Source organism: Heteronotia binoei, chromosome 2, assembly GCF_032191835.1.
Source record: "Heteronotia binoei isolate CCM8104 ecotype False Entrance Well chromosome 2, APGP_CSIRO_Hbin_v1, whole genome shotgun sequence".
Lineage (NCBI taxonomy): Eukaryota > Metazoa > Chordata > Lepidosauria > Squamata > Gekkonidae > Heteronotia > Heteronotia binoei.
This window is the reverse complement of record NC_083224.1, coordinates 7904343-7927772: the sequence shown is the minus strand read 5'-3', so window position 1 is coordinate 7927772 and position 23430 is coordinate 7904343. Positions and strand designations below refer to the sequence as shown.

General features: G+C 53.4%; 1 protein-coding gene across 1 annotated transcript in view; it reads left to right on the top strand.

Annotated features, from left to right (window-relative positions):
- TTLL9 (tubulin tyrosine ligase like 9) overlaps positions 1 to 23430 on the top strand; it is an 88999-nt gene that overhangs the window by 18015 nt on the left and 47554 nt on the right. Inside the window, exons 2-4 of the mRNA XM_060233183.1 lie at positions 813 to 859; positions 7019 to 7111; positions 11651 to 11762. Of these exons, the coding sequence (XP_060089166.1) occupies positions 813 to 859; positions 7019 to 7111; positions 11651 to 11762 (252 nt within the window). The remainder of the gene's footprint in view (positions 1 to 812; positions 860 to 7018; positions 7112 to 11650; positions 11763 to 23430) is intronic.

Sequence of the window (23430 nt, the reverse complement as noted above, 5' to 3'; positions counted from 1 at the left end):
AGCCACCACAGAGCAAGTTTCCAGCATAATCTATAACAGGGGTGGCCAACGGTAGCTCTCCAGATGTTTTTTTTGCCTACACCTTCCATCAGCCCCAGCCAGCATGGCCAATGGCTGGGGCTGATGGGAGTTGTAGGCAAAAAAACATCTGGAGAGCTACCGTTGGCCACCCCTTATCTATAAGAACATAAGAGAAGCCATGTTGGATCAGGCCAGTGGCCCATCCAGTCCAACGCTGTGTCGCACAGTGGCCTATACACACACACACACACACACACACACACTGTGGCTAATAGCCATTGATGGACCTCTGCTCCATATTTTTATCCAATCCCCTCTTGAAGCTGGCTATGCTTGTAGCCGCCACCACCTCCTGTGGCAGTGAATTCTACATGTTAATCACCCTTTGGGTGAAGTACTCCCTTTTATCCGTTCTAACCTGACTGCTCAGCAATTTCACTGAATGCCCACAAGTTCTTATATTGTGAGAAAGGGAGAAAAGGACTTCTTTCTCTACTTTCTCCATCCCATGCATAATCTTGTAAACCTCTATCATGTCACCCCGCAGTCAACGTTGCTTCAAGCTAAAGAGCCCCAAGCGTTTTAACCTTTCTTCACAGGGAAAGTGTTCCAAACCTTTAATCATTCTAGTTGCCCTTTTCTGCACTTTTCCCAATGCTATAATATCCTTGTTGAGGTGTGGTGACCTGAATTGTACACAGTATTCCAAATGAGACCGCACCATGGATTTATACAGGGGCATTATGATACTGGCTGACTCCTGTTTCACTCCTCTACTTATCTCGTTGCAGAACGTGAACCACAAAGGGCCTTATGGTTACCAAAAGCTGAAAGAGCGGTGAGTTTCCCCCCCACTCCCGGCCTCTAGTTTGAAAATCCCTTCCTATGAGCTGTGTAAATGGGAGAAGGGGGAGGCGCTTTTATGGACTGCTGGGGGGAGAGCAGTGGGCAAAAACCATCAGTAGAATGTTGCTGTAACTAAGGCATGTGTTGATTCTCTTGTGGCTTCTAAAAGCCGAAGCGTGTTTGGCACAGGCGGGAGACAGAGGCGTCAAGGGTAACAAAGCAAAGCAGCGTTGCATGAATACGCCCGTCACTGCTTTCAAGATTTATACCCTTGCAATGCTACCTGCCTACCGGAGCGTATGAGAAAATCAGGGGGGGGGGGGGAATCATATTGTGTTTTATACATTATTGCAAAGATTTTGATCGTGTGGATCGTGAAAAGCTGCGGTTGGTTTTAAAAGAAAGGGGTGCGCCACAACATTTGACGGTGCTGATGTGTGTGCAGTCTGTACTCTGGACAAGAGTCCACTGTTAAACAGGGCTGCCGAGCCGTGTTCCCTCTAAGCGGAGTTAGCGTGAGCTCGCTCACAGATTTTTCGCCTCCGGCTCACACGTTTTTGTCTTAGCTCAGGAAGGATGACCCCCAAGAGCACAATAGCTCACAAAGTGGAATTTTTGCTCACAGGACTCTGCGAGTAAGAACATTAGAGAAGCCCTGTTGGATCAGGCCAATGGCTCATCCAGTCCAGCACTCTGTGTCACATAAGAACATAAGAGAAGCCCTGTTGGATCAGGCCAATGGCCCATCCAGTACAACACTCTGTGTCACGTAAGAACATAAGAGAAGCCATGTTGGATCAGGCCAACGACTCATCCAGTCCAACACTCTGTGTCACATAAGAGAAGCCATGTTGGATCAGGCCAACGGCCCATCCAGTCCAGCACTCTGTGTCACATAAGAACATAAGAGAAGCCCTGTTGGATCAGGCCAACGACTCATCCAGTCCAACACTCTGTGTCACATAAGAGAAGCCATGTTGGATCAGGCCAACGGCCCATCCAGTCCAGCACTCTGTGCCACATAAGAACATAAGAGAAGCCCTGTTGGATCAGGCCAATGACTCATCCAGTCCAACACTCTGTGTCACATAAGAACATAAGAGAAGCCCTGTTGGATCAGGCCAATGGCCCATCCAGTCCAACACTCTGTGTCACATAAGAACATAAGAGAAGCCCTGTTGGATCAGGCCAATGGCCCCTCCAGTCCAACACTGTGTCACATAAGAACATAAGAGAAGCCCTGTTGGATCAGGCCAATGGCCCATCCAGTCCAACACTCTGTGTCACATAAGAACATAAGAGAAGCCATGTTGGATCAGGCCAATGGCCCATCCAGTCCAACACTCTGTGTCACATAAGAACAAAGAGAAGCCCCGTTGGATCAGGCCAATGGCCCCTCCAGTCCAACACTCTGTGTCACATAAGAACATAAGAGAAGCCATGTTGGATCAGCCCAATGGCCCCTCCAGTCCAACACTCTGTGTCACAAAAGAACATAAGAGAAGCCCTGTTGGATCAGGCCAATGGCCCATCCAGTCCAACACTCTGTGTCACATAAGAACATAAGAGAAGCCCTGTTGGATCAGGCCAATGGCCCCTCCAGTCCAACACTCTGTGTCACATAAGAACATAAGCGAAGTTATGTTGGATCAGGCCAATGGCCCATCCAGTCCAACTCTGTATCACACAGTGGCCAGTATATATACACATTGTGGCTAATAGCCACTGGTGGACCTCTGCTCCATATGCTTATCCAATCCCCTCTTGAAGGTGGCTATGCTTGTAGCCGCCACCACCTCCTGTGGCAGTGAATTCCACATGTTAATCACCCTTTGGGGTGAAGAAGGACTTCCTTTTATCCGTTCTAACCCGACTGCTCAGCAATTTCTTCGAATGCTGACAAGTTCTTCTTATTGTGAGAAAGGGAGAAAAGGACTTCTTTCTCTACTTTCTCCATCCCATGCACCATCTTGTAACTTGGAATACTTGGAGCTACTGGCCCAGCGGGAAGTATGTACCACTGAATTGTGAATACTACGGAGGCTGTAGGGCTGCAGAGATAAGCAACATTATAGGAAATATTTTTGAAGCTGACATATGGTTTAAAGAGCCGCAGAGTAAAGGCTTAAAAAAACAGTGTATAGTAAAGAAACAAGGCACCATCAGACTGCTGCACTCAAAATCAATAAGACGGTCCCAGAGGAAGGATCATAAGGGTCCGAAACGAGAACGGACTGGTTTTGCATCGTCGGACTGTATTGTTTGGAAAGAACTTGATATCAGCTTATGTGCTTTGGATGGTATTTGTCGCTGAAATTGACATTGTAATGCTATGTTGTGAATGGAAAGCATTGCAATTATATTTTGATATTGTTTTGTAACACGGAGAGTATCTTTTTTGTCATTTCCTGTGCGATTGAGAGAGCCTGGCAAAGTAAGCTCTCCTTCCCCCCCTCCCTCCCCAAGGGAGGAGCCTCAGCCAATGGAGAAAATAGAGGCTTTGCACTTTAGCTCTGGTGCGATTGAGCAAGCCTGGCCAAGCAAGCTGTTATGCAGAAGGAAGCAAGACAGCGGTAGAAGGAAGCTGTCAGACCCTGGAAAAATTACTCTGAGAAATATTTAGCTTAAATAACTGAAATGAAATGCTTAGCTTAACTGACTCCATTTTCTAACCTCTGTTACTAACCCAGGGAAGGAAACTTGCATATCAAAGTAGAAGCATAGTTATTACTAACATTGGTGTGAATTCCTGTCCCTGGAACTAACAAAAGCAGCTTCCCTTTGAAGATAAAATACCCCCGGGGAAGGCGGTTTGGCCATCCTTGTGAGATCAAGGACCACTCGGAGATAAGAGAAAGTAACTGTGTGAAATGTATCACTTCAAGCTTAGAATGCATGGGAATGTAGGATTGTTCAGAAACCTTTGATGTACAATTCCTCAAAGTAATTCCTCGCCCACGAAAATGTATCAGTTCCAATCTTTCCACGCTCAGAAACTATGAACTCTCAAATAAAGCCTTAAACTTTGTGTCGAATGGAGTCTGGTTGATTTGAAGTTCCATCGTCTGACAGAAGCAAATGACAGCCAGATGCCGGGGGAGCCTGAGAGGAGCCCTCCGGGGGCCTTATTCGGCCCCCCGGCCGCATGTTTGACACCTCTGCTTTAAATGGTGCCCTCAAGTGGGTGGACCTGAGCCAAACAGAAATCCCAGACCAGCTCTTTGCTCACACTTCCATCTCAAAATCATTTACGCAGTTTATGACACTCTGTTGTCCAAAAGGCTAAGAACCTCTTGAATCTTGAGTGGAAATGCATTCCAGTTAGGCAGAACGGAGCTCGACTTAAGAACTTGCTAAGCGTTCCCTGTGGGATAAGGCTTAGCCGACACATGTTGTTCGAAACACAGCTGTGAAACTCCCTCCTGCCCATGACGGAGCATCATGCTTCAAGCAAAAGGACGATTAAGCAAATGAGCGACGATGCCTTGTAATTAGGAGATATTGCCTGGTCCAAAGAACCGTGGAATTACTTCTGCAGACCCAAGGGAATTTTAGGCCTGGTGTTTTTCAAACATGACGTCCCTGTGCTGTATAACAAGCTTCTTTTGAAGCTCTGAGACTTCGCGTTCATAGAGAGAGGTTTACCACCGAAGAATGGACCGAAAGGCAAGTGTTATATTAAAAGTCCGGGGTACGATGATAACTAGAGCCCAGTGGCGCAGAGTGGTAAAGCTGCAGTACTGCAGTCCTGAGCTCTGCTCACGTCCTGAGTTCGATCCCGGCGGAAGCTGGGTTTTCAGGTAGCCGGCTCCAGGTTGACTCAGCCTTCCATCCTTCCGGGGTCGGTCAAATGAGGACCCAGCTTGCTGGGGGGAAAGTGTAGAGGACTGGGGAAGGCAATGGCAAACCACCCCGTCAAAAGTCTGCCATGAAAACGTTGTGAAAGCGACGTCACCCCAGAGACGGAAACGACTGGTGCTTGCACAGGGGACCTTTCCTTTAAGGGAACCCGTGGCGCAGAGTGTTAAACCTGCAGTACTGCAGTCCTAAGCTCTGCTCACGTCCTGAGTTCGATCCCGGCGGAAGCTGGGTTTTCAGGTAGACAGCTCGAGGTTGACTCAGCCTTCCATCGGTCAAATGAGGACCCAGCTTGCTGGGGGGAAAGTGTAGATGACTGGGGAAGGCAAGGGCAAACCACCCCTTAAAAAAAAGTCTGCCGTGAAAATGTTGTGAAAGACGGAAAGCTGGGTTTTCAGGTAGCCGGCTCGAGGTTGACTCAGCCTTCCATCCTTCCGGGGTCGGTCAAATGAGGACCCAGCTTGCTGGGGGAAAGTGTAAAAGACTGGGGAAGGCAAGGGCAAACCACCCCGTCAAAAAAAAGTCTGCCGTGAAAATGTTGTGAAAGCAACGTCGCCTCAGAGTCAAAAACGACTGGTGCTTGCACAGGGGACGACCTTTCCCTTTTTATGATGATATCTGGAGGGGCCATGACTGGTGAGCGCACCTGGTTAAAGAATCTCAGGTAGAAGATGCTGAGAAGGACTGTGGAAGGGGCTGCGGCTCACTGGCAGAGCCCCTGCTTAGCACGGAGAAGGCTTCTGGTCCCATCGTCACCTCCGGTTAAAGGGATCAAATAGCGAGTGATGTGAAAAAACCTCTTCCTGAGACGCTGGAGAGCTGCTGCCAGTCTGCCTAGGCCCTAGACCAGGGATGAGGAACCTCCGTATACGGCCCTCGAGGTCAGTTGGTGTGGCCCTCGGGGATTGCTGGACCGAACCGAGCCACGTGGCAGCCTCCCTGAGGCCTGGCTGGCCAGCGAGGATCGTGGAGCCCATCCGCGCTGTGCGGCAGCCTCCCCAGGGCCAGGCAGGGATCACAGGGCCCGGATGTACTGTGCGGCAGCCTCCCTGGGGCCTGGCTGGCTGGCCAGAATTGCTGCAGGACCTGGGAAAGTTACTGTCCCCGTTCAGTTTGCACTTGATTATCACAGAGGGTGTGGCCTATTATGCTTATCCAGTTTGGTGTAGTGGTTAAGTGTGCGGACTCTTATCTGGGAGAACCGGGTTTGATTCCCCACTCCTCCACTTGCACCTGCTGGAATGGCCTTGGGTCAGCCATAGCTCTCTTATCTGGGAGAACCGGGTTTGATTCCCCACTCCTCCACTTGCAGCTGCTGGAATGGCCTTGGGTCAGCCAGAGCTCTCTTATCTGGGAGAACCGGGTTTGATTCCCCACTCCTCCACTTGCAGCTGCTGGAATGGCCTTGGGTCAGCCATAGCCCTGGCAGAGGTTGTCCTTGAAAGGGCAGCTGCTGTGAGAGCCCTCTCAGCCCCACCCACCTCACAGGGTGTCTGTTGTGGGGGAGGAAGGGAAAGGAGATTGTGAGCCGCTCTGAGACTCTTTGGAGTGGAGGGCGGGATATAAATCCAATATCTTCATCTACCTCACAGGGTGTCTGTTGTGGGGGGGGGAAGGGAAAGGAGATTGTGAGCCGCTCTGAGACTCTTTGGAGTGGAGGGTGGGATATAAATCCAATATCTTCATCTACCTCACAGGGTGTCTGTTGTGGGGGAGGAAGGGAAAGGAGATTGTGAGCCGCTCTGAGACTCTGGAGTGGAGGGCGGGATATAAATCCAATATCTTCTTCTTCTTCTAATGAGTGTGTGACCTAATATGCTAATATTAGGGGATGCGATCTAATACGCTACTGAGTTCCTGCTGGGCTTTTTCTACAAAAAAAGCCCTGGACCCCTATGCATTTGCCTAAGGTGGCGGGCCAGATGTGTGTGTGTGTGTGTGCCAGATTAGGCTCTCCCCACATGACTTCAAATAGAAAAACAATTGTTTGCATTAATTTTGCCAGCCTGAATCCTTCTCCCTCGACGGAGCACTGTTTTTTAAGTTGATGATTTTGTACGGCCCGCAAATGATGTTATAAATATCCATATGGGCCCTTGGCAGAAAAAAAGGTTCCCCACCCCTGCCCTAGACAATGCCGACTTTGATGGATCAAGGATTTGATTCAGCAGAAGGTAGCTTTGTGTGTTGGTGCGACTTTTTCCCCTGCCCAGAATGTGAGGCTGGGAGGAACACCGGTAGGAGGAAGATTCATGCGGAACATGTCTTTTTCTTTCCTTTCCTTTTTGTACAGAGAAGGACGAGCTTGCATCCGATTCAAGTGTGCCCTCACCAACACCATCTTAGACGTCCTTCGTCAGAGGCCAGGATGGGTGGAAGTAAAAGAGTAAGACTCATGTTTCTTCTTATTCTGGGCACCAGGGTTTCAGCAGAGTTTGGGGTGCAAATTCCCCTCCTTAGCTAAGAAGCCATAGTACAAACGTGGGATCAGGATTTCTGGTAGGAAAGAGCAAGAATCCAGCAGGACCTTAAAGACTAACAACATTTGTGGCGGGGAGGAGGAGTTATGGAGAGCTGTGAGAGCTCTGGTTGACCCAAGGCCATTCCAGCAGCTGCAAGTGGAGGAGGGAATCAAACCTGGCTTCTCCAAGAGAAGTGTCCGCACACTTAACCACTACACCAGACTGGCAAGAAGAAGATACTGGATTTATACCCACCCTGCAGTCTAAATCTCAAGAGTCTCTGAGCAGTCACAATCTCCTTTACCTCCCCACCCCACAACAGAAATCCTGTGAGGTAGGTGGAGCTGAGAGAGCTCTCACAGAATTTGCCCTTTCAAGGACAACTCCTGTGAGAGCTGCGGCTGACCCAAGGCCATTCCAGCAGCTACAAGAAGAGGAGTTGGGAATCAAACCCAGTTCTCCCAGATTAGAGTCCGCGCACTTAACCACTACACCAGACTGGCTCTCAAGAAGAAGATACTGGATTTATACCCCACCCTGCACTCTGAATCTCAAGAGTCTCTGAGCAGTCACAATCTCCTTTATCCCCCGCCCCCCCACAACAGACACCCTGTGAGGTGGGTGGGGATGAGAGAACTCTGACAGAATCTGTCCTTTCAAGGACAACCCCTGGGAGAGCTACGGCTGACCCAAGACCATTCCAGCAGCTGCAAGCGGAGGAGTGGGGAATCAAGGAGTGAGCAGTGAAGTGGCCAAATTTGCGGATGACACTAAATTGTTCAGGGTGGTGAGAACCAGAGAGGATTGTGAGGAACTCCAAAGGGATCTGTTGAGGCTGGGTGAGTGGGCGTCAACGTGGCAGATGCGGTTCAATGTGGCCAAGTGCAAAGTAATGCACATTGGGGCCAAGAATCCCAGCTACAAATACAAGTTGATGGGGTGTGAACTGGCAGAGACAGACCAAGAGAGAGATCTTGGGGTCATGGTAGATAATTCACTGAAAATGTCAAGACAGTGTGCGTTTGCAATAAAAAAGGCCAACGCCATGCTGGGAATTATTAGGAAGGGAATTGAAAACAAATCAGCCAGTATCATAATGCCTCTGTATAAATTGATGGTGCGGTCTCATTTGGAGTACTGTGTGCAGTTCTGGTCGCCGCACCTCAAAAAGGATATTATAGCATTGGAGAAAGTTCAGAAAAGGGCAACTAAAATGATTAAAAGGCTGGAACACCTTCCCTATGAAGAAAGGTTGAAACGCTTAGGGCTCTTTAGCTTGGAGAAACGTCGACTGAGGGGTGACATGATAGAAGTTTACAAGATAATGCATGGGATGGAGAAAGTAGAGAAAGAAGTACTTTTCTCCCTTTCTCACAATACAAGAACTCATGGGCATTCGATGAAATTGCTGAGCAGACAGGTTAAAACGGATAAAAGGAAGTACTTTTTCACCCAAAGGGTGATTAACATGTGGAATTCACTGCCACAGGAGGTGGTGGCGTCCACAAGCATAGCCACCTTCAAGAAGGGGTTAGATAAAAATATGGAGCAGAGGTCCATCAGTGGCTATTAGCCACAGTGTGTGTGTGTGTGTGTGTATATATATATATATATATATATATATATATATATATATATATATATATATATATATATATATATATATATATATATATATATATATATATATTTGGCCGCTGTGTGACACAGAATGTTGGACTGGATGGGCCGTTGGCCTGATCTAACATGGCTTCTCTTATGTTCTTAAACCCAGTTCTCCCAGAGAAGAGTTTGCACACTTAACCACTGCATCAAATTGGCTCTTCCTAGGTTTCTGTCCTCTCATGTTTCGAATGTCTTCTTCATTGACCACGTGATTATGTCTCTGGAACCAAGGCTCATAGCATTGTAACTGTTATATATATGGTTTGTGGAGCCAGGAGAGCAGAGCTTGTGGACTGGAGAACAATGGGCAGTAGGATCCAAATACCTTGCCGCCCTGCACCAATCACAGACCCCTGCCTGTTTGAATGAACCAATGGCATGCTTGCGCAGGAACTTAGAGTTATAGATAGGTTTGGCCCGTGGGCCCATTTCCTAGTCTTGTTAGTGCAGCCATCTGCCATGCCGCCGCTAATAAAGAGCTGCTATCACAGTTGCCTCGTCTCCTCGATGCTTTAAACCCACTATATTATAGTAAGGAAATAAATTCCAGCATTTACACAGGCGAAATGGTTCTCCACTGGAGGCTGGAAACTCTATACTACTCCCCCTCCCCTGGCATGGCCTATTCACACTTGCTTTCTTCTAGCTCCTTCCTTTCTGCCTGAGCCTTTTGTCTCTCTCCTTCTGGGAGAGCCAGTTTGGTGTAGTGGTTAAGCGCACGGACTCTTATCTGGGAGAACCAGGTTTGATTCCCCACTCCTCCACTTGCACCTGCTGGAGTGGCCTTGGGTCAGCCAGAGCTCGGGGAGAGGTTGTCCTTGAAAGGGCGGATTCTGTCAGAGCTCTCTCAGCCCCACCTACCTCACAGGGTTTCTGTTGTGGGCGGGGAGGGGGAGGTAAAGAAGATTGTGACTGCTCAGAGACTCTTGAGATTTAGAGTGCAGGGTGGGGTATAAATCCAGTACCTTCTTGAGAGCCAGTCTGGCGTAGTGGTTAAGTGTGTGGACTCTTATCTGGGAGAACCGGGTTTGATTCCCCACTCCTCCGCTTGCAGCTGCTAGAATGGCCTTGGGTCAGCCGTAGCTCTTGCAGGAGTTGTCCTTGAAAGGGCAGCTGCTGTCAGAGCTCTCTCAGCCCTACCTACCTCGCAGCGTGTCTGTTGTGGGGGAGGAAGGGAAAGGAGATTGTGAGCTACTCTGAGATTCAGAGTGGAGGGCAGGATATTAATCCGATATCTTCTTGTCCCTCTCCCTCCTTTGACCTTCCCATCCCATTCTCTCCTTTCCATCTCTCCTCCTGTGTATTGGGCCTGCAGCCTTCTGTCTCTCCTGTGCCAAAGATGCGGCTGGGTGAGGCAGACCAAGCCTGTGCCGCTGCGACTGTGCCACATTGCTGATCCTCTCCCTCAGCCACCACCCCTCTGCGGGCACGGTTCCTTGGCACCCCTGCTTTCGGACATTTCCTGGCCAGCCTAGTCTGTGACACCTCAGCGCTTGGCCAGGGTTGTGCCGGTGCCATCTGGCTTCCCTGAGCCCCTCCCGCACCTTCTGTCAGCCTCAGTGAATGCCAGGTCTCTCCCTAACTCTGGTTGAAGAACACAAGAACAGATTCTGCCAACTATCCAGCTTGCAGTTCCCCAAATCTCCTCTGGAAGCTTTAGAGGAAAGGAAAGGAAAGGTCCCCTCCCCTGTGCAAGCACCAGTCGTTTCCGACTCTGGGGTGATGTTGCTTTCACGTTTTCATGGCAGACTTTTTACAGGGTGGTTTGCCCTTGCCTTTCCCAGTCCTCTACACTTTCCCCCCAGCAAGCTGGGGACTCCTTTGACCGACCTCGGAAGGATGGAAGGCTGAGTCAACCTGGAGCCGGCGACCTGAACCAGCTTCCAGTGGGATTGAACTCAGGTCGTGAGCAGAGCTTAGGACTGCAGTTCTGCAGCTTTAACACTCTGCGCCACGGGGTCCCTTAAAGGAAAGGTTCCCTGTGCAAGCACCAGTCGTTTCCAACTCTGGGGTGACGTTTCTTTCACAACGTTTTCACGGCAGATTTTTTATGGGGTGGTTTGCCATTGCCTTCCCCAGTCTTCTACGCTTTCCCCCCAGCAAGCTGGGTCCTCATTTGCCCAACCTCGGAAGGATGGAAGGCTGAGTCAACCTCAAGCCGGCTATCTGAACCAGCTTCCGCTGGGATCGAACTCAGGTCGTGAGCAGAGCTTAGGACTGCAGTACTGCAGCTTTAACACTCTGCACCACGGGGCTCATTTAAAAGATGGGGGTTACAATAACTTCCTTGCAGCCCTCAGGAATGGAGGCAGATTTTAGTGATAGCCCTGCAGCAAGCCGGAGGAGGGCCAGAGTCTGCAAAAACCAGTTCTTTCCTTCCTGCATAGATGCTAAAAGCATCTCCTCAGTAGCCAAAGGGGACCGGCTGCTTTGGTGGTTTATAGAACTCAATTTTCAATCCCATAGAAAGTTTCAGAGGGTTGCTGTGTCAGTCTGCAGTAGAACAGCTAGATCAGGGGTGTCAAACATGCAGCCTGGGGGCCAAACCAGGCCCCTGGAGTTTGGTGCAGTGATTAAGTGTGCGGACTCTTATCTGGGAGAACCCGGTTTGATTCTTAACCGCACACTTAACCGCTGCACCAAACTGGCTCTCTGTGTGTGAAAAACAGATTTTATGCTGTTTACAGGTCTGAACATTAGTTACCAAACCCCCAAAAGCTGTGAAGAGAGGCAAGGAGAGAGAGAGCAAAGGTCTTGTGGTCACACCTTATTGGGTGTTGCCTCACCTTTCTTTACAGGGAAGGCGACTGGGACTTCTACTGGTGCGACATCCGCTGGCTCCAGGAGAACTTTGACCACACCTATATGGACGAGCATGTTCGCATCTGTCACTTCCGCAATCACTATGAAGTAAGCGATCCAGGCATGAGAGAAGCTCCATGGCTTGGCTCCCGGTAATTTCAGACAGGTGTGAAGGGCTCAGACCGAAACCTCCTGCTGTGCAGATGTTGTGGATGGCAATATTCAAAATATGAGGAAGGGCTGTAGCTCAGCGGCAGAACATCTGCTTGGCATACAGAAGGTCCCAGGTTCAATCCCCGGCATCTCCAGCTACATGGACCTGGTAGGAGGTGATGTGAAAGACCTGCGCCTGAGACCTCAGAGAGCCATTAGGAAGAGCTGTGGCTCAGTGGCAGAGCATCAGCTGAGCATGCAGAAGGTCCCAGGTTCAATCCCCAGCACCTCCCATTAAAAGGACCAGGCAGGAGGCGATCGGAAAGACCTCAGGCAGAGACCCTGGACAGCCAGGAGGGGGAGTCATGGCTCAGTGGAAGAGCCTCTGCTTGGCATGCAGAAGGTCCCAGGTTCAATCCCCGGCATCTCCCATTAAAAGGACCAGGCAGGAGGTGATGGGGAAGACCTCAGCCTAAGACCCTGGAGAGCCAGGAGGGGGAGTCATGGCTCAGTGGAAGAGCCTCTGCTTGGCATGCAGAAGGTCCCAGGTTCAATCCCTGGCATCTCCCATTAAAAGGACCAGGCAGGAGGTGATGGGGAAGACCTCAGCCTGAGACCCTGGAGAGCCAGGAGGGGGAGTCATGGCTCAGTGGAAGAGCCTCTGCTTGGCATGCAGAAGGTCCCAGGTTCAATCCCCGGCATCTCCCATTAAAAGGACCAGGCAGGAGGTGATTAGGAAGACCTCAGCCTGAGACCCTGGAGAGCCAGGAGGGGGAGTATTGGCTCAGTGGAAGAGCCTCTGCTTGGCATGCAGAAGGTCCCAGGTTCAATCCCCAGCATCTCCCATTAAAAGGACCAGGCAGGAGGTGATGGGGAAGACCTCAGCCTGAGACCCTGGAGAGCCAGGAGGAAGAGTCATGGCTCAGTGGAAGAGCCTCTGCTTGGCATGCAGAAGGTCCCAGGTTCAATCCCCAGCATCTCCAGTTAAAAGGACCAGGCAGGAGGTGATGGGAAAGACCTCAGCCTGAGACCCTGGAGAGCCAGGAGGAGGAGTCATGGCTCAGTGGAAGAGCCTCTGCTTGGCATGCAGAAGGTCCCAGGTTCAATCCTCGGCATCTCCAGTTAAAAGGACCAGGCAGGAGGTGATGGGAAAGACCTCAGCCTGAGACCCTGGAGAGCCAGGAGGAGGACTCATGGCTCAGTGGGAGAGCCTCTGCTTGGCATGCAGAAGGTCCCAGGTTCAATCCCCGGCATCTCCAGTTAAAAGGACCAGGCAGGAGGTGATGGGAAAGACCTCAGCCTGAGACCCTGGAGAGCCAGGAGGAGGAGTCATGGCTCAGTGGAAGAGCCTCTGCTTGGCATGCAGAAGGTCCCAGGTTCAATCCCCGGCATCTCCAGTTAAAAGGACCAGGCAGGAGGTGAAGGGAAAGACCTCAGCCTGAGACCCTGGAGAGCCAGGAGGAGGAGCCGTGGCTCAGGGGAAGAGCCTCTGCATGGCATGCAGAAGGTCCCAGGTTCAATCCCCGGCATCTCCAGTTAAAAGGACCAGGCAGGAGGTGATGGGAAAGACCTCAGCCTGAGACCCTGGAGAGCCAGGAGGAGGAGCCGTGGCTCAGGGGAAGAGCCTCTGCATGGCATGCAGAAGGTCCCAGGTTCAATCCCCGGCATCTCCAGTTAAAAGGACCAGGCAGGAGGTGATGGGAAAGACCTCAGCCTGAGACCCTGGAGAGCCAGGAGGAGGAGTCATGGCTCAGTGGGAGAGCCTCTGCTTGGCATGCAGAAGGTCCCAGGTTCAATCCCCGGCATCTCCAGTTAAAAGGACCAGGCAGGAGGTGATGGGAAAGACCTCAGCCTGAGACCCTGGAGAGCCAGGAGGAGGAGTCATGGCTCAGTGGAAGAGCCTCTGCTTGGCATGCAGAAGGTCCCAGGTTCAATCCCCGGCATCTCCAGTTAAAAGGACCAGGCAGGAGGTGATGGGAAAGACCTCAGCCTGAGACCCTGGAGAGCCAGGAGGAGGAGTCATGGCTCAGTGGAAGAGCCTCTGCTTGGCATGCAGAAGGTCCCAGGTTCAATCCTCGGCATCTCCAGTTAAAAGGACCAGGCAGGAGGTGATGGGAAAGACGTCAGCCTGAGACCCTGGAGAGCCAGGAGGAGGAGTCATGGCTCAGTGGAAGAGCCTCTGCATGGCATGCAGAAGGTCCCAGGTTCAATCCCCGGCATCTCCAGTTAAAAGGACCAGGCAGGAGGTGATGGGAAAGACCTCAGCCTGAGACCCTGGAGAGCCAGGAGGAGGAGTCATGGCTCAGTGGAAGAGCCTCTGCATGGCATGCAGAAGGTCCTAGGTTCAATCCCCGGCATCTCCAGTTAAAAGGACCAGGCAGAAGGTGATGGGAAAGACCTCAGCCTGAGACCCTGGAGAGCCAGGAGGAGGAGCCATAGCTCAGTGGAAGAGCCTCTGCATGGCATGCAGAAGGTCCCAGGTTCAATCCCCGGCATCTCCAGTTAAAAGGACCAGGCAGGAGGTGATGTGAAAGACCTCTGCCTGAGATCCTAGAGAGCCAGGAGGAGGAGCCGTGGCTCAGGGGAAGAGCCTCTGCTTGGCATGCAGAAGGTCCCAGGTTCAATCCCCGGAATCTCCCATTAAAAGGACCAGGCAGGAGGTGATGGGGAAGACCTCAGCCTGAGACCCTGGAGAGCCAGGAGGAGGAGTAATGGCTCAGTGGCAGAGGCTCTGCTTGGCATGCAGAAGGTCTCAGGTTCAATCCCCGGCATCTCCCATTAAAAGGACCAGGCAGGAGGTGATGGGGAAGACCTCAGCCTGAGACCCTGGAGAGCCAGGAGGAGGAGTCATGGCTCAGTGGCAGAGGCTCTGCTTGGCATGCAGAAGGTCCCAGGTTCAATCCCCGGCATCTCCAGTTAAAAGGACCAGGCAGGAGGTGATGGGAAGACCTCAGCCTGAGACCCTGGAGAGCCAGGAGGAGGAGTCATGGCTCAGTGGAAGAGCCTCTGCTTGGCATGCAGAAGGTCCCACGTTCAATCCCCAGCATCTCCCATTAAAAGGACCAGGCAGGAGGTGATGGGGAAGACCTCAGCCTGAGACCCTGGAGAGCCAGGAGGAAGAGTCATGGCTCAGTGGAAGAGCCTCTGCTTGGCATGCAGAAGGTCCCAGGTTCTATCCCCAGCATCTCCAGTTAAAAGGACGAGGCATGAGGTGATGGGAAAGACCTCAGCCTGAGACCCTGGAGAGCCAGGAGGAGGAACCATAGCTCAGTGGAAGAGCCTCTGCATGGCATGCAGAAGGTCCCAGGTTCAATCCCCGGCATCTCCAGTTAAAAGGACCAGGCAGGAGGTGATGTGAAAGACCTCTGCCTGAGATCCTAGAGAGCCAGGAGGAGGAGCCGTGGCTCAGGGGAAGAGCCTCAGCTTGGCATGCAGAAGGTCCCAGGTTCAATCCCCGGCATCTCCCATTAAAAGGACCAGGCAGGAGGTGATGGGAAAGACCGCAGCCTGAGACCCTGGAGAGCCAGGAGGAGGAGCCATAGCTCAGTGGAAGAGCCTCTGCATGGCATGCAGAAGGTCCCAGGTTCAATCCCCGGCATCTCCAGTTAAAAGGACCAGGCAGGAGGTGATGTGAAAGACCTCTGCCTGAGATCCTAGAGAGCCAGGAGGAGGAGCCGTGGCTCAGGGGAAGAGCCTCTGCTTGGCATGCAGAAGGTCCCAGGTTCAATCCCCAGCATCTCCCATTAAAAGGACCAGGCAGGAGGCGATGGGAAAGACCTCTGCCTGAGATCCTAGAGAGCCAGGAGGAGGAGCCGTGGCTCAGGGGAAGAGCCTCTGCTTGGCATGCAGAAGGTCCCAGGTTCAATCCCCGGCATCTCCCATTAAAAGGACCAGGCAGGAGGCGATGGGAAAGACCTCAGCCTGAGACCCTGGACAGCCAGGAGGGGGAGTCATGGCTCAGGGGAAGAGCCTCTGCTTGGCATGCAGAAGGTCCCAGGTTCAATCCCCGGCATCTCCCATTAAAAGGACCAGGCAGGAGGTGATGGGGAAGACCTCAGCCTGAGACCCTGGACAGCCAGGAGGGGAAGTCATGGCTCAGGGGAAGAGCCTCTGCTTGGCATGCAGAAGGTCCCAGGTTCAATCCCCGGCATCTCCCATTAAAAGGACCAGGCAGGAGGTTATGGGGAAGACCTCAGCCTGAGACCTTGGAGAGCCAGGAGGGGGAGTCATGGCTCAGTGGAAGAGCCTCTGCTTGGCATGCAGAAGGTCCCAGGTTCAATCCCCAGCATCTCCCATTAAAAGGACCAGGCAGGAGGCGATGGGAAAGACCTCTGCCTGAGATCCTAGAGAGCCAGGAGGAGGAGCCGTGGCTCAGGGGAAGAGCCTCTGCTTGGCATGCAGAAGGTCCCAGGTTCAATCCCCGGCATCTCCAGTTAAAAGGACCAGGCAGGAGGTGATGGGAAAGACCTCAGCCTGAGACCCTGGAGAGCCAGGAGGAGGAGCCGTGGCTCAGGGGAAGAGCCTCTGCTTGGCATGCAGAAGGTCCCAGGTTCAATCCCCAGCATCTCCCATTAAAAGGACCAGGCAGGAGGCGATGGGAAAGACCTCTGCCTGAGATCCTAGAGAGCCAGGAGGAGGAGCCGTGGCTCAGGGGAAGAGCCTCTGCTTGGCATGCAGAAGGTCCCAGGTTCAATCCCCGGCATCTCCCATTAAAAGGACCAGGCAGGAGGCGATGGGAAAGACCTCAGCCTGAGACCCTGGACAGCCAGGAGGGGGAGTCATGGCTCAGGGGAAGAGCCTCTGCTTGGCATGCAGAAGGTCCCAGGTTCAATCCCCGGCATCTCCCATTAAAAGGACCAGGCAGGAGGTGATGGGGAAGACCTCAGCCTGAGACCCTGGACAGCCAGGAGGGGAAGTCATGGCTCAGGGGAAGAGCCTCTGCTTGGCATGCAGAAGGTCCCAGGTTCAATCCCCGGCATCTCCCATTAAAAGGACCAGGCAGGAGGTGATGGGGAAGACCTCAGCCTGAGACCTTGGAGAGCCAGGAGGGGGAGTCATGGCTCAGTGGAAGAGCCTCCGCTTGGCATGCAGAAGGTCCCAGGTTCAATCCCCGGCATCTCCAGTTAAAAGGACCAGGCAGGAGGTGATGTGAAAGACCTCTGCCTGAGATCCTATAGAGCCAGGAGGAGGAGCCGTGGCTCAGGGGAAGAGCCTCTGCTTGGCATGCAGAAGGTCCCAGGTTCAATCCCCGGCATCTCCAGTTAAAAGGACCAGGCAGGAGGTGATGGGAAAGACCTCAGCCTGAGATCCTAGAGAGCCAGGAGGAGGAGCCGTGGCTCAGGGGAAGAGCCTCTGCTTGGCATGCAGAAGGTCCCAGGTTCAATCCCCGGCATCTCCCATTAAAAAGACCAGGCAGGAGGTTATGGGGAAGACCTCAGCCTGAGACCTTGGAGAGCCAGGAGGGGGAGTCATGGCTCAGTGGAAGAGCCTCTGCTTGGCATGCAGAAGGTCCCAGGTTCAATCCCCAGCATCTCCCATTAAAAGGACCAGGCAGGAGGCGATGGGAAAGACCTCTGCCTGAGATCCTAGAGAGCCAGGAGGAGGAGCCGTGGCTCAGGGGAAGAGCCTCTGCTTGGCATGCAGAAGGTCCCAGGTTCAATCCCCGGCATCTCCAGTTAAAAGGACCAGGCAGGAGGTGATGGGAAAGACCTCAGCCTGAGACCCTGGAGAGCCAGGAGGAGGAGCCGTGGCTCAGGGGAAGAGCCTCTGCATGGCATGCAGAAGGTCCCAGGTTCAATCCCCGGCATCTCCAGTTAAAAGGACCAGGCAGGAGGTGATGGGAAAGATTTCAGCCTGAGACCCTGGAGAGCCAGGAGGAGGAGTCATGGCTCAGTGGGAGAGCCTCTGCTTGGCATGCAGAAGGTCCCAGGTTCAATCCCCGGCATCTCCAGTTAAAAGGACCAGGCAGGAGTTGATGGGAAAGACCTCAGCCTGAGACCCTGGAGAGCCAGGAGGAGGAGTCATGGCTCAGTGGAAGAGCCTCTGCTTGGCATGCAGAAGGTCCCAGGTTCAATCCCCGGCATCTCCAGTTAAAAGGACCAGGCAGGAGGTGATGGGAAAGACCTCAGCCTGAGACCCTGGAGAGCCAGGAGGAGGAGTCATGGCTCAGTGGAAGAGCCTCTGCTTGGCATGCAGAAGGTCCCAGGTTCAATCCCCGGCATCTCCAGTTAAAAGGACCAGGCAGGAGGTGATGGGAAAGACGTCAGCCTGAGACCCTGGAGAGCCAGGAGGAGGAGTCATGGCTCAGTGGAAGAGCCTCTGCATGGCATGCAGAAGGTCCCAGGTTCAATCCCCGGCATCTCCAGTTAAAAGGACCAGGCAGGAGGTGATGGGAAAGACCTCAGCCTGAGACCCTGGAGAGCCAGGAGGAGGAGTCAGTGGAAGAGCCTCTGCATGGCATGCAGAAGGTCCCAGGTTCAATCCCCGGCATCTCCAGTTAAAAGGACCAGGCAGGAGGTGATGTGAAAGACCTCTGCCTGAGATCCTAGAGAGCCAGGAGGAGGAGCCGTGGCTCAGGGGAAGAGCCTCTGCTTGGCATGCAGAAGGTCCCAGGTTCAATCCCCGGCATCTCCCATTAAAAGGACCAGGCAGGAGGTGATGGGGAAGACCTCAGCCTGAGACCCTGGAGAGCCAGGAGGAGGAGTAATGGCTCAGTGGCAGAGGCTCTGCTTGGCATGCAGAAGGTCCCAGGTTCAATCCCCGGCATCTCCCATTAAAAGGACCATGCAGGAGGTGATGGGGAAGACCTCAGCCTGAGACCCTGGAGAGCCAGGAGGAGGAGTCATGGCTCAGTGGCAGAGGCTCTGCTTGGCATGCAGAAGGTCCCAGGTTCAATCCCCGGCATCTCCAGTTAAAAGGACCAGGCAGGAGGTGATGGGAAGACCTCAGCCTGAGACCCTGGAGAGCCAGGAGGAGGACTCATGGCTCAGTGGAAGAGCCTCTGCTTGGCATGCAGAAGGTCCCACGTTCAATCCCCAGCATCTCCCATTAAAAGGACCAGGCAGGAGGTGATGGGGAAGACCTCAGCCTGAGACCCTGGAGAGCCAGGAGGAAGAGTCATGGCTCAGTGGAAGAGCCTCTGCTTGGCATGGGTCTCAGGCTGAGGTCTTTCCCATCACCTCCTGCCTGGTCCTTTTAACTGGAGATGCCGGGCATTGAGGCACCCGAGACTTTTGATTCTGGGTGACTTCAATGTCCATGCCGATGACGTGACCTCCAATCAGGCGATGGACCTAGTGTCTTCCATGGCGACACTAGGACTCTCCCAAGTAGTTACGACACCCACTCACCAGGCCGGTCACATGTTAGACTTGATCTTCGCGTCGGGAGTTTTAGTGGACGATCTTGCTTCTATAGCGGTGCCATGGTCGGATCACTATGCCCTCAAGGCTCGTGTGGACGTCCCACCCCAACCCCGTTTGGGCGGCGAGCTTATTTTAGCTCGCCCGCGGAGCCTGATGGACCCGGAACGGTTCCTGACGGCTCTGCGGGATCCCTGCCCCCCTGGCGATTCCCTCGATGACCTGGTGGAGTCCTGGAATAATAGGCTCACCGGAGCCATCGACGAGATCGCGCCTAGGCGTCCTCTGCGCCCTCGCGCAAGGCCGACACCCTGGTATAACCAGGGGCTGCGTCGGCTGAAACGGGGACTCAGACGACTAGAGAGGCAATGGCGGCGTACTCGAGACGAAGCGACTCGAACATCTTATAGAGAGGTTATGAAGTCCTATGAGATGGCAGTCAAGGCCGCAAAGAAAACTTACTTTGCGGCGGAGATTGCGTCCGCAATTTCGCGCCCGGCACAACTGTTCAATACAATCCGGACCCTTACAACGCTGCCACAGGGCAGACCAAATTTTAATGAATTGGAAATTGGCTGTGAGGCTTTTGCGGATTTTTTTGCGGATAAAATCGCATCGCTCCGTTCCGACTTTCCTGCCATATTAGATACAGTTAGCGAACCTGAGGCTCCGTGCCTGTCTTCGGATCGCGTCCTGGACGGCTTCGGCGCGCTCAGCCTGGAAGAAGTTGACAGGATCCTCCTATCTGCACGCCCAACAACTTGTAAATTGGATCCATGCCCCTCCTGGCTTATTAAGACCTGCCGGAGGGAGCTAAGATATCCTATACGGGATATCATAAATAGATCCCTACTGGAGGGGCATTTTCCATCAGCGCTCAGAGAGGCGGTGGTCCGTCCCCTCTTGAAGAAAACATCGTTAGATCCGACCGAATTGGCACACTATCGGCCGGTATCGAATTTGCCCTTTTTGGGCAAACTTATCGAGAGGGCAGTGGCGTTGCAGCTACAGAGCTTCCTGGAGGACGCTTCTATCCTTGACCCCTACCAGTCTGGTTTTCGCCCGGGCCACGGGACGGAGACGGTGCTGGTCGCCCTGGTGGATGACCTTCAGCGGCATCTGGATCAAGGCGGCTCGGCAGTGCTGATGTTGTTGGACCTATCGGCAGCGTTCGATATGGTCGACCATCGGCTTCTGGCGCGCCGCCTTGCCGACGCAGGGATTCAGGGGTTGGCCTTGCAATGGTTTTCCTCTTTCCTTGACGGTCGGGGACAAAGGGTGGCGATTGGGGAGGAACTGTCCCGGAGACACACGCTTGATTGCGGGGTGCCTCAAGGGGCGGTGCTCTCCCCGATGTTATTTAACATCTACATGCGCCCCCTTGCCCAGATTGCCCGAAGGTACGGGCTCGGGTGTCACCAATATGCTGATGACACCCAGCTCTATCTGCTTATGGATGGCCGGCCCGCCTGCGCCCCAGAAAATTTGGACCGAGCGTTACAGGCAGTGGCTAGGTGGTTTAGGCTGAGCGGGCTGAAGCTGAATCCGGCGAAGACAGAGGTCCTGTGCCTTGGTCGCTGCGGCCCGGGAAGGGAAATCCCCCTGCCAGTTTTTGACGGCGCGCCACTAACAGCGTCGGGCAGGGTTAAGAGCCTGGGGGTGCTGTTGGAGCCTTCACTGACAATGGAGGCCCAGATAGCAGCCACTGCCAAGTCCGCGTTTTTTCACCTTCGGCGGGCGAAGCAGTTGGCCCCCTTCCTGGAACGTGACGACCTGGCAACAGTGATTCATGCTACGGTCACCTCGAGGTTAGACTACTGTAATGCCCTCTACATGGGGCTACCCTTGTGCCGGACCCGGAAACTGCAGTTGGTGCAGAACGCTGCTGCCCGGCTGTTATTAGGGCTCCCAAGACGGGAGCACATTCGGCCGGGGCTCCGGGATCTGCACTGGCTGCCAGTAATATTCCGAGTTCGGTACAAGGTGTTGGTTATTACCTTTAAAGCCCTATATGGCCTAGGACCTGTCTACCTTAGGGACCGTCTTTCCCCACACGTTCCCCAGAGAGTACTACGCTCGGGTTCACAAAACCTGCTGATAGTCCCCGGGCCAAAGGAGGCCCGTCTAAAATCCACCAGGGATCGGGCCTTCTCAGTAACGGCACCTTATTGGTGGAACCAGCTGCCGGAGGAGGTGCGGGCCCTGCGGGACCTAGGGCAGTTCCGCAGGGCCTGTAAGACAGCCCTCTTCCGGCAGGCCTATAATACTGACTGACAAGGAAATCTTTTGGATGGAACAAAATGCATCTGTAGACCGCCGGTTTTTTATCTATCTTGCTTTTATTAATTTATGGTTTTAATTTTACTTGTAAGTGTTTTAAATTGTAGTATTTGTATTATCATGTTGTAAGCCGCCCTGAGACACTTCGGTGCGAAGGGCGGGGTATAAATCCCAATATAAATAAATAAATAAATAAATAAATGCAGAAGGTCCCAGGTTCTATCCCCAGCATCTCCAGTTAAAAGGACCAGGCATGAGGTGATGGGAAAGACCTCAGCCTGAGACCCTGGAGAGCCAGGAGGAGGAACCATAGCTCAGTGGAAGAGCCTCTGCATGGCATGCAGAAGGTCCCAGGTTCAATCCCCGGCATCTCCCATTAAAAAGACCAGGCAGGAGGTTATGGGGAAGACCTCAGCCTGAGACCTTGGAGAGCCAGGAGGGGGAGTCATGGCTCAGTGGAAGAGCCTCTGCTTGGCATGCAGAAGGTCCCAGGTTCAATCCCCAGCATCTCCCATTAAAAGGACCAGGCAGGAGGCGATGGGAAAGACCTCTGCCTGAGATCCTAGAGAGCCAGGAGGAGGAGCCGTGGCTCAGGGGAAGAGCCTCTGCTTGGCATGCAGAAGGTCCCAGGTTCAATCCCCGGCATCTCCAGTTAAAAGGACCAGGCAGGAGGTGATGGGAAAGACCTCAGCCTGAGACCCTGGAGAGCCAGGAGGAGGAGCCGTGGCTCAGGGGAAGAGCCTCTGCATGGCATGCAGAAGGTCCCAGGTTCAATCCCCGGCATCTCCAGTTAAAAGGACCAGGCAGGAGGTGATGGGAAAGACCTCAGCCTGAGACCCTGGAGAGCCAGGAGGAGGAGTCATGGCTCAGTGGGAGAGCCTCTGCTTGGCATGCAGAAGGTCCCAGGTTCAATCCCCGGCATCTCCAGTTAAAAGGACCAGGCAGGAGGTGATGGGAAAGACCTCAGCCTGAGACCCTGGAGAGCCAGGAGGAGGAGTCATGGCTCAGTGGAAGAGCCTCTGCTTGGCATGCAGAAGGTCCCAGGTTCAATCCCCGGCATCTCCAGTTAAAAGGACCAGGCAGGAGGTGATGGGAAAGACCTCAGCCTGAGACCCTGGAGAGCCAGGAGGAGGAGTCATGGCTCAGTGGAAGAGCCTCTGCTTGGCATGCAGAAGGTCCCAGGTTCAATCCCCGGCATCTCCAGTTAAAAGGACCAGGCAGGAGGTGATGGGAAAGACGTCAGCCTGAGACCCTGGAGAGCCAGGAGGAGGAGTCATGGCTCAGTGGAAGAGCCTCTGCATGGCATGCAGAAGGTCCCAGGTTCAATCCCCGGCATCTCCAGTTAAAAGGACCAGGCAGGAGGTGATGGGAAAGACCTCAGCCTGAGACCCTGGAGAGCCAGGAGGAGGAGTCAGTGGAAGAGCCTCTGCATGGCATGCAGAAGGTCCCAGGTTCAATCCCCGGCATCTCCAGTTAAAAGGACCAGGCAGGAGGTGATGTGAAAGACCTCTGCCTGAGATCCTAGAGAGCCAGGAGGAGGAGCCGTGGCTCAGGGGAAGAGCCTCTGCTTGGCATGCAGAAGGTCCCAGGTTCAATCCCCGGCATCTCCCATTAAAAGGACCAGGCAGGAGGTGATGGGGAAGACCTCAGCCTGAGACCCTGGAGAGCCAGGAGGAGGAGTAATGGCTCAGTGGCAGAGGCTCTGCTTGGCATGCAGAAGGTCCCAGGTTCAATCCCCGGCATCTCCCATTAAAAGGACCATGCAGGAGGTGATGGGGAAGACCTCAGCCTGAGACCCTGGAGAGCCAGGAGGAGGAGTCATGGCTCAGTGGCAGAGGCTCTGCTTGGCATGCAGAAGGTCCCAGGTTCAATCCCCGGCATCTCCAGTTAAAAGGACCAGGCAGGAGGTGATGGGAAGACCTCAGCCTGAGACCCTGGAGAGCCAGGAGGAGGACTCATGGCTCAGTGGAAGAGCCTCTGCT